Raw genomic sequence first — 11158 nt, forward strand, 5'->3', positions numbered from 1 at the left:
AGAAGTGGCACCAAACAAAGCCATAGAGATAAAGCTGTGTCCTGATATCCACGCAGAGACAGCAGCAGAGGAGGGGACAGGCTGCAGGAATCATGTCTACACCTTGATCCATGCCACCCTCCTCCCCCTGCTCCACAGAGGGGGCTGCCTGAACAGTACAGGAGTGACATTTCCAATACAGCCTGGAGTTAATGTACTCCTGCTTGTAAAGTCAGCATCAAACACAAGTCCCTACTTAGCAGAAGGTTTCCCTTCACTACATCAAAGCTCTGTGCTGGGGCAGAGGGGAGGGGATTGCCCTCCTTCCCACAGCACATCCCTGAGGGCAGGGGGATTCCTAAGGCTTAGAAATATATTGTACCTTCCAGAAATGAATGGCATGTTTGTCTGCTGTGCCATCTATGTATTTTAAATATATACACTGTTTGGCCACTGGCCTCAAGTTCCCACTTGCTATAAATAAAATGACAAACACACCTCCAGCCTGAGCTGCTCTGGGCTTCTCTGAGCAGAGCAGCTTTTGCATGGGGTGGTGGGTATACCTTTGGTCTCAGGTGACAGTGGCAGCTGGGAATGACACAAAATATGAGCTGGCTCTGAAGAGCAGCACAAGCCACAACATGAACTGCAGCTGGAGCAGAGAGAGAGGAGGTGAAGATGCTCACAAGCAGCAAAGCAGTTGACATGGCATCGAGGCCATTGTTGGGGACACAGAGTCACAGAAAGGTCTGGGTTGGAAAATACCTTAAAGTGCATCTCATTCCACCCCCTGCCATGGGCAGGGACACCTTCCACTAGACCAGGTTGCTCCAAGCCCCATCCAACCTGGCCTCGAACACTTCCAGCCATGGGGCAGCCACAGCTTCTCTGGGCAACCTGTGCCAGGGCCTCACCACCCTCACAGGGAAGGATTTCTTCCCAATATCCCATCTAAACATCTTCAAGGCAGCTCTGGAAAGTCACACTGAAATAAAAGCCCTCCTCAGCATGCAGATCATGCTTCAAGACAAGGTGCAAGACCTCTAGTAGATCCATCTTCTTTCTTCCCTCTCCTTGGAGGCTGGTGTGGGAATGGAGTTTTCAAGAAAAAAAAATTCCCTCTATTCCCCATAATCTGCTGCTTCCCAAGAATCTGTCTGCCTTTCAAGCCCCTACCAGGAATATGATTTCTCTATTTTTTTCCTCTATCTCCTCCATTTCCCAGTATTGCCAGGAGGAAAATATCCATGCCCATGTTGAAGCACTCTCCAAACTAGAAGGGATAAGCATGGAGCAGATTCCTCAGAATATTTTAGCAAAGCTCCTTTATTTTGTAGAAGCAGGGTTTTGTGTGCAATTAGGCCCCTGGCACAGAAGTCTCCAGAGTCCTGCTTCTCTAAGAAACAAAAATATTGAATCAAGAAATCCCATTTTCCCCTCACCCTTTTTAATCTCCTTTCATTGGGTCGGAGCCAGGGAGTCATTAACTCCTGTTTGGGTACTGCAAGGCCAGGATTGCAAAGTGCTTAATGGCAATGTCACAAACCCCCACTCGTTCCCTTACCAAAGGGCTTGTGTTCTTAAAGAATAATGTGCTGGGATAATACTTTAGAAGTGGATTAGTGGATCCTGATGTGCCTTCATTTGCATCCCCCCCCCCCCCCCGGGCACCTCTGAAGGTGTTCAAATAATTTTTTTTACTTCTTTGATGGTATTTTAATCCTTAAGTAACGGCTTAGCTCCACAGAAATATTGATATAGCCACCACCCAGCACACTCAGGGATGTAGAACACAGGAATACCAGGAGTTGGTCTGGTCCTGAGTTATTTCAACCGCAGTAGTGGATCCCAGGAGTGGAAAGCCCAGACTCGGATGCCGAATTCTTCCCTTGCATCATTCTGCCCTTCCTGCTCACTTACCTTCTGTGAGGTTGCCACACCAATGGCCACCAAAAGCCATCCAGAGGTGACTCTGCAGCTCAGCCACTGTCCACAGCCACACAGGTCTCACCTATCCTTCCTGCACCAGTCCCCACTTCCTACTCCTAAAATTTCTAAAAACAAACTCCAAAACCAGCACAAAACACACTTCCAAACTCCAGGAAGTTACAGCTCTGGCAGGTATCCGAGCAGCTCGACAGAAAGGTCTGATTTGACATGAGGTCCAAAACGAGAAAGGTGACAGAATAAAGGTTTGCTGTGTGTGTTTTGAACAGGGAAAGAATTCCCCAGCCCATCCTGCCTCCAGAAGTGATCAGCAAGGAAGGGAGACTGCTCTCCTATCTTCCCTCCCCCTAGCCCACCACATTCCCAGGCATTTCTGCCTGGAAAGGAGGAGTGTGCTCCCGACCCTGCATCAGCCCGGCTCGGTCCCTGGAGGGTCGATTGCAGACACCGTTTCCTTTACGAGACTCGCCGCAAACAAAAGGAACCCGAACCTCCGCTATCGAGCCGCCTGTGACTCTTTGAAGCTTAACGAGAGAAACTTGAGCTACAACGGACTGTGGAGGCACCACAGCCGAACCGTTTCACATCTGACAGCGCCGCGATTTGTCTGTGCTGTGCCCTGCTGTTCCAGCATCACTAACTCCGGCTGCACAAGCTGCTTCAGCGCTGCCTCCGGTTCCACAGAGCTTCCCCTGCTGCAATGCCCCTCCTCAGCCTGCCTCGGGTGCAGCAGCGACTCCCAGTCCTGCTCGGCAGCGCCTCAGGCCCTGGAGGAAGTTATTTAACTCCCGTCCATCCTTTAAAAGCTTTGCAAATTCGTCACATCACGCGCAGCTTCTCATTGCAGAAGAATAGAAGCGGGTTTTAAGCTTATTTCGCTGGTAATAGCAGAAAATGGCCCATTGCAGCAAAAAAAAATGTGTCCAAATAAGCTGTAAGCCATAGCCATCCTGCAGATAACATCCAGCTCATTTTAGAGCCTTGGAAGCACTCTACAGGTATCCACTATTGAAGCATCACTGTACTTTAGATAAATGTGCTGCTTAAAGATAGCTGTCAGCACAGACTGCTGAATAATGCCTTCATTTTATACATCAAGCTGTCCCCGAGTTATTGGCAACACCTAAAGCTGGTAGTTTGACAGCAGAAAAATAGTCAGTGTGACGGTGGAAGAACAGGACCCTGGCCCTGGGGCACTCACTGAGCTTCCAGCAGCATTTAAGGGCTTTTATATGCTATACCCAGGTTACTGCATTTATTAGTCTCCAATCATCATCCTTCTGTCAATTTGCTTTAGAGAAACTGTGTCTTTGGTGTGTTCAGGTCACACCACAGAAGGTTCCACACACTTAAACATAGTCCATATAAAAAGCCTGAATAAGCTGATTTCAAGCCTCCTTAATGGCACATATTCTGATATATTATTACAGCTAGAACAGGTATTTATCAGTGAATGCTACTTACCTCTGCCATGCTTTCTTTTCATCTTCCTTTGCTCAAATAAAAGAATCTTGAAACCTTGAGAGACTACTATGTATTACAGCATTACCTCTTCAGGGACAGAGAAACTTTTCTAAAGCTCCTGTTGTTTTTTCACACATATCTATTTAAGGTGAAAAAACACCTGCATTGCCTCACTACTCTAGAATATTTTTTAGGTTTAATACGATACATAGCTACAATAATTATTTCATTTTAGCTTCCTTTTTAGCAATCAACCCTAGAGCACAGGCCCACCTTTTCCTGTTCCCCCTCTTCATAAGCCCTGCCTGGGCCTCTGAGTGTCTTTATAAGCTTTGGTGGCCCTAACTGGCCTCAGCTGAGCATCTCCACCCATGGGCTGGGGCTCTATATAAGTTCCACCTGGGGGGGAAGTTTTTCTTCTGTAAGCTCAGTTGCAGAGACAGTAGTCTCTACCTCAGTATACCCAGCCTGGCCTTAAACCCTGCTGCTCTGCATGTAGTCAAGCATGTTTAGCCTGGATGCTTTCCCTGGACCTGATTCCAACCTGTGGACTGGTTGGACCCACTGGTTGCCAGCTGGACTTAGGACCCACTTCATCCTTACAGAGAAGCCTGATGCCTGGACCTGATGCTTTCTATCTCCTAGAGGAGGTAAATCCTTATTTTTATATTTTGCTGTTAGTAATGTGTCATAATTTGTTGCTCTTGATGAATATTTTCTACTGTTGAGGTGGTTGCTGCAAACCATCTTTCCTGGAGCAGGGCTCTTTAGTTATCCCAGTGTTCTCCCTGTGCAGCAGGAACTGTGGTGGAGCAATGACTCCCTGGGGTCTGATGCCCCTCTGCACACACACATCTGGATGGCAGGAGGCACCCTTGGGATGTGTTTCCCACTTGAACTCCTGCAGCCAAGTCCTGGCACCCTACAGGGAAGCTCCTGGGCAGTGTGAGAATCTTGTGCATGCCACCCAGGCTTCCTCCAGCTCAGCCTGGGGGTGTCAAGCAGCAGTTGGAGTGCCATGAGGGGTGTCTTTCCTGCTTGCTGAGCACTCCTCCTGAACAGATGCTTGTCGGCCTCACGCTGGGGCAGCTGAGCAATTTGGGAAAAGGAGTGTGTTGTTGGCCAGAGTGTATCACACCCCTGCTAGGTACAGTTAAGTGTGTGTGTGGGGGGGGGAAACTTGTGACTACCCACGGGGTGTTGCCTTTCTCAGGAGCTGCGAAGGATTTCTTTAGCTCCTCAAAATGTCTGGAGTTTTAGTACTTACAATCAGCAAAAATTGGAGTGGAATATCAACAGAGCACAGCTTTCAGAAACTCATTTTCTTTTGCCTTTCAAGCTGACAATAGGATTTTAAGAAAAACTTTGAATAATGGATACACTTTTGAATAATGGATGTTTCACAGCCGAAGTCCCTTGACTTTTCTCTCCGTGCCTGAACGAGAAGCCTTTTAATTGCACAACTCCTGGCGAGGAGGTACAAAATACTTTGTGTCTTGTGCTGCTGATTAACTGATGCATATGCTCCCATTAAACATTCAAAGAGGGCTGAGTGTATCCCAGCCCGAAGCTGTGTTATGCACGTTGGGTTTTTATCAGCTAAGGATCTGGCACGGGTTGTTTTCTGCTTTTCATTGTCTCTGTCATGGCTGCTCATAATTTTCCTCTTTTTGTGTGTGTGTGTATCTTGGATCCTTCGGGCTTCTAGGGAGGCATTTTTCCACGTGGATAGCTTGTACCTTGTGCTCTGGGCTTGTGTGGTGTGGAATGAGGTGGCCTTGTGAAGGGAAGAAGATTCCTGAGCTTAGACCATGGAATAAACTTTATTTATTTCTGAAGCAGTGGTGCCTTTTGGTGAGAAATGATGAAAGAACTGTTTAGTGCCTGTGCCAGGCTGGATGCTCTGATGTGGTGGGATGGAGCAATTTCAGTTCCCTAAAAATTGGCAGTGTGGGATGCAGGGAAGGGGAATTAGCAGGAACACCAGTTGTCTGGGTCTTCCTTGCTCTTATTCCATCACACTGCTGTGTCTGTCCCTGGAGCTGGCTCTTCTCCAACTTAATTCAGCTTTCATGAAAGTTTAACTCTGCTGCAGAAGGGAAAAGACAAGTCACTGTGACCCTGAAAAATGTAAAGGGTGGGTTTGGGGTCAAAGCTTTTTTTTTTTTGTCCTCAGTTTCCCCCGTTCTCGGTGCAGTGCCCAGCGCTTTGAGTGAGCCCAGATGGGCTCAGCAGAGCAAAACCCTGCTGTGCTAGTACTTCTCTAACTTCTGTCTGCACAAAAAAGCCCTCTTAAAACAAGAAGCTATGATCCCATCAGCTCCCCAGTTTTCCTTCCAACCACAAATCCAGCCCAGGGAACAAGCCTCAGTGAGTAAATGCTGCTGGAACCTGGCTCTGTCCTGCTCCCAGCCCTCTGTGTTCTGCCTGTGGGGCCCTGGAGCTCAGTTTATAGAGGGAAATAGTGTGACCTTGGGCTATTTTAACTTACAGAAAAACTATGGAGGCAGCTTGGGGTGGCATAGAGGGGCTCCCTGCTATCAGGCTTCTCTCTTTCACGTAGAGGTTCTTGGTGATCCTTGCCTCTGCACACCATGGGAGGCTGCCAGCCAGGAACCTGGCTTTAAGCAGAGCTCATTCTCTCTCAATTTTGCAGCTTCTTGCCTTAGAGGACAAGTGCAATTTAGCTTTATTTCGCAAAATTTGACATGACTTGAGACCGTGATTTACTGGCCTTGAAGGATATGGTATATGTAACTATGGAAGGCATAAGTGGCTTTTCATGGTAGAGGACTCATAAACTGAGATGAAAAAAAATGAGGGAAACGTTACTGTCCAACTTTACAAGGTAGCAGTGGGGAACAGGACACAGCCAAGCCATCTGTAACTGTCACGGGTCTTTATTGTCCCTGATTGCGCGTAATAAAGCTCCTGAATGGGCTCAAATGTGAAGGCAACCAGCGCTTGAGTGTCTGAAAAGACACAAGATGGCAATGTTTTCAAAAGGACACCCTTGGAATATCTCAGGGCTAAGGATTTCCAAGGATCAGCTTTCCTTGCTCCGGCACTTGGAGACCTCGGGAGAGGGTCTGTGTCCAGCTTGTGGCTTTACTGTGGCCACCAATAAAGGCACCTGAGAGTGAGTGGGGTGGAAATCTCCGAGGGCATCAGCATGAGGAGGGCAGAGCTCAGCACCCCTTCCCTGCTCCTTCATGGCACAGACACCAGGACGTGCAGGAGCTGAACCCACTGGGGCTTGTTTTGACTTCTGTCTCCCCCTCTTTGCCTTCTGTCCCCTCTGTCCCCTCCGACAGGCACAGATCCAGAGAGACATTTCACATAGCAAGGAGATTTTGGACAAGGAAAAACAACCTCCTCTTGGGTTATTTTGTTTGTTTGTTTTTTCTTTTTTTGCTTGATGCCACAGGAAGAGCTGCAGAATTCGTCTCGCTTAAAAATTAATTTTCCCTGGCTGAGCAGGGGGTGGGGTGGGGTGGGTGGAAGAATTACCTCTGCTTGGTTTTCTGCATTCGCCCGACAAATATTTCCAGGTCCCTTGGTTTTATATGTTAATTTTCAGCTTAAAGGTTGTAAGGCATCACAATGTGGCAAGGCAACAGGGGTGGTGTGACAGTTCCCAGGCTGCTCCGTGCTCGTTTTGTCTGCAAATGGTTGAATTTGCAATGTGTAATGATCTCTGTAAGGCAGTTAGAAGCGAGATAAACATCAATTTTATGGCTGGGAAAACATAAGGGGTGTTGCACAGGAAAACGAGAGGATCTGAATACTGAAAACTCCTCAAGGCTGTTGGGTTTAGCTCTCGAATCTCCAGGGGCCCTTTGTGCATTCCCAATCCCTTCCCATGGTGGGTCCAGCCAGGTGAGGTGCTGCAGAGCCTGCTGCGATGGGATGCAGGAGCAGCACAGCCTTTTCCTTTAGGGGTGGGGGATGCAAATAGCAAGAACTTGGTATTCACAGACAAGAGTTAAGAGGTTTGGCTGAAGTGGGAACGAAGCAAGGCGAAGGCTAGGAAGTTTTCTGGGATTTGCTTTGTAACAGGAGCTCATGCAGGAGGCTGGGGGGGTCACTATTCTGCTGCAGCCAGACTGGGGATGTGCCTTGATTTTCACAAATAACAGCTTTGTGCAGCTCTGTTTCCTCACCAGATACAACGCAGGGTATAAAAGGCTTTTTCTTATTATGCTGAATGCCTCCGGAATGCAATTAATATTCTTGCCTAAGTCTCCAAAAATTAATAGGCATGTCTGGAAGCTGCCGAAGGTGGCTGTGTGTGTGTGTGTGTGTGTGTGTGTGTGTGTGCGTGCAGAAGGGAGGTGGGGAGGGGCAGCTTAGTCCATCCCAGCTGGAAACCACCTCACGTGGGGAGGAAAGGTGCAAAACCATCGGTGGGAACTTCAGCCCACAAACTGCAGGAGGATGTGGAGTGATGCCGCGATGGCTGGATCACATCCACGTGGGGGTGCTGATGCAGTGGCTTGCAGGTGGGAGCAGACCCCCATCTCGGCTGCTTTAGGGGCCACCCCCTCCCTCGCAGTGGGATGTCCCTGGCCTGGGAAGCTCCAAATGCCACCCCTAGCTGGAGCAGGAGCTCCAGCCGCTCCTTCCCTGTGAGCCTGGGAGGGGTGATCAAGCTAATTAGTTAATTAGCTGTCGTTGAGACTGATTGAGAATGAGGGCTCTCCCCATGCTGGTGCAGGTGCTCAGCCTGTCTGGGGAACCTGAGCCCTGGGTTTCTTGAGTGGGTTTGGTTTCCTTGGTCTGTGTGACATGTAATAGACTGTCAAACGTTGTGAATGCTGGCAGTGCATTCAGGGCTGATGTTTTTGCTGTATAGAATGTTCAAGATGAGTTTTCACAGTTTATGTTGCTCATTTGCTGCTTGCATTTCTGCCCTGCATGATTCTCAAGACATTTCCACACACACAAAAAAAAAGTGTGGTGGGGGTTTTTTATATGTGTCTCACATTTCTAGAGGGCTGAATCTCAGAGATGAACAAAGCTTCCTATCAATGTTGCTTAAAAAAAATAATCTTGTCTCAGAACCAATTAGAAGCAACGTAAATCACCTCAAAATAGCTTCAGATTCTGCAGCCATCTGGATTTCCAGTCTTAGGTTACAAAGGTTTTAGATGAGATTGGGTTTGGTGTGTGTGTGGGGGGGGAACTGACCCGACAGTCTGGGTCTGTCTGTGATCAGGGCCCCAGTGAGCTGCACAGACACCTGGAGGGCACGAAGAAAAATGTTTTCCACCTAATCTCGTTACTGTGACAACACTCGTGAAACCCTTTAAAGCAGAAAAAACCGCGATGTTTTGAAGCGATAGCGGTGTCCCTTCAGCTCTGTGACAAATGCTGTCTGTAGTGTGTGCTGCCTGCGTCACACTGCTCCTGTGAGCTCGGTGGCAGTCCTGGGGCACAGGGCTTGGATTTCCAAGAAAGCTGTGAAACCTTTAAAATAGTGATTTCTCGGCCAGAAGCGATGCAGTTAAAGCGATGTAGGTCCTTTTCTTTCCCTCTTTCTAGCCCATCAGATCCTTTTATCTCTGTTTTTTCATCTGTCACTTTTCATTCCCTGGCTCCATCCTCTGACTCTCCTCTTCCAGCACACTTTCCTCCTTCTGCCTTTAAATGAGTGCTCCCCTGCTGTCCATTTTAAACTACTTTTGCTCAAAGCTTGGTGTTGCTGATAGCATTTCTTGGCTCTTTCCCTAGCATGGACCAGAACAGAGTTTCCACCCATCTCGGTCACAACCATCACAAGTTGCAGTGGCTTTTATGCAAGTTAAGCTCCCAAATCTTCCTTGCAATTTAAATCCCCCAGGTTAGGCTGGCAACAGCAGCCTGAGGATCATAGAGTTGGAGCATTTGGGTTGGAAGGGATCTCCAAAGGTCATGTAGTCCAACACCTCTTGCAATGAGCAGGGACATCTTCAACCAGACCGGGTTGCTCCAAGCCCTGCCAACCTAACCTTGGACACTTCCAGGGATGGGGCATCCCCAGCTTCTCTGGGCAAGCTGTGCCAGTGTTTTACCACCCTCATTGTAAAAAAAACTTCTTCCTTACATCTAATTTAAATTGACCCTCCTTCTCAACATCCTTGTGTGATGCTGATTGAACCCTGCAGGTTCCTGGTATAGATTTGTCTTCTTGCTAGAAAACGGGTTGGAAACATCCAGCAGTCACCTCTTGGCTAGGAACCTAAAATTATTAGCCAGAAACCGAGTGGAATTATGATATTTATATTTAAATGTGTAAAATATCATATCTATTTATATACTTTAAAAGTGGGTTTCTCATGGTCTCTAGGGATACTTTCTAGCTTTGCCCCGAGACCTGATCTGCCCATAGTAGACCTTTTACTTCATTCAAAACCTCCCAAAGTTTTGAAGGGCAGCTGTGAAATGGAGAGGAGAAGCTTAATTTCATTCTACTGCAGCAGCTCAGCAGCATGAAGGCAGCACTTCCCTGGTTTGTGTTTCTCCCAGTCAGATCTCGGTACAGCTGAGTGCTAAAGATATTTTTTTTTTTTTACTTGAGATCTTGAATTCTGCAGAGACCAAGCACTTATTTCTTAGGATCAACAGGGGAAATTTCTTAGCTCTCCCAGTAGGGTGGAAATTTCAAGGTCTGAAGCTATAATATATGTAGTCTTTCAACATCATTAAAAGAGGGGTTTTCTGACAGAGCCACCGTGATGCAAAGCAAACCCTCCTGCCTGTGAATCCCAAATCAATCAGTGCTGTGGTGTCACAGTGGAGGTAATTTGGAGGTGTTGGAAAAGGAGGGGGAAGTGGCACATGGCTAAATTGCTGGGTGGTAGATGAAGGATCTTAAAAGTAGCTTTTACTGCAGTCTTCTGTGGTGCCATTTGCCTTAATTTAGTCCTTTTTTTTCAGTTTTTAAGGTGCCTGGGTGAGTTTGGAAGAGGGCCTCCAGGCAGGAATCCCCAGTCACTTATAAAGCAAGGCCATTATAGTGCTATAATGACTTATTTGAGGCAGAGCTGGAGTGGACCCAGCTCCATCCTAGCCAAGTTCTGCCCTGGGCAGCATATGGAGGGATGGATGTTTTTTACTTTTCTTGTGGCTGGGTCTGAATTAAACTAACAACTAGTTAGCAACTAACAACCAGAAGGTTTTATTTAGGATGTTTTTTACTTTTCTTGTGGCTGGATCTGAATTAAACTAACAACTAGTTAGCAACTAACAACCAGAAGGTTTTATTTATTATTTAGGAAGTATGAGGATTTACAGGGGAGGGTACTTCATAGAATTATAGAATGGTTTGGGGTGCAAGACACATTAAAGCTCATCTCATTCCAACCCCCTGCCATGGGCAGGGACACCTTCCACTAGACCAGGTTGCTCCAAGCCCCCTCCAACCTGGCCTTGGACACTTCCAGAGACAGGGCAGCCACAGCTTCTCTGGGCAACCTGTGCCAGGGCCTCCCCACCCTCACAGGGAAGAATTTCCTCTTACCATCTTATCTAAATCTCTGCTCTTTCAGTTTAGAACCGTTCCCCTTTGCCCTATCACTATCTGCCTGGACTTACCTCGTGGCATTAAAACAACTCCACAGGAGAAATGTCCGGCTTGTTTTGAGCCTGGAGGGCTGGGTGCTCCTTATCTTGGGTGAGAGGAGTCCCAAGGGGTGGAGAAGGTGACCCTCAGGATGCAGCAGCAACATTAAATCCCTCGGGAGCTGAGCGAGTGGCCGCTCTGGGGCGGAGGAGCAGGGGCTGCCCT

General features: G+C 47.7%; 1 protein-coding gene across 1 annotated transcript in view; it reads right to left on the minus strand.

Moving 5' to 3' along the window:
* The window catches only part of RASAL2 (RAS protein activator like 2), a 190608-nt gene extending 179464 nt beyond the window's left edge, over positions 1 to 11144 (minus strand). Inside the window, exon 1 of the mRNA XM_032696295.1 lies at positions 10966 to 11144. Within this exon, the coding sequence (XP_032552186.1) occupies positions 10966 to 10975 (10 nt within the window). The 5' untranslated portion in view covers positions 10976 to 11144. The remainder of the gene's footprint in view (positions 1 to 10965) is intronic.
* Between the last annotated feature and the right edge of the window lie 14 nt (positions 11145 to 11158).

This window comes from Chiroxiphia lanceolata, chromosome 9 (assembly GCF_009829145.1).
Source record: "Chiroxiphia lanceolata isolate bChiLan1 chromosome 9, bChiLan1.pri, whole genome shotgun sequence".
NCBI classification, from domain to species: Eukaryota; Metazoa; Chordata; class Aves; order Passeriformes; family Pipridae; genus Chiroxiphia; species Chiroxiphia lanceolata.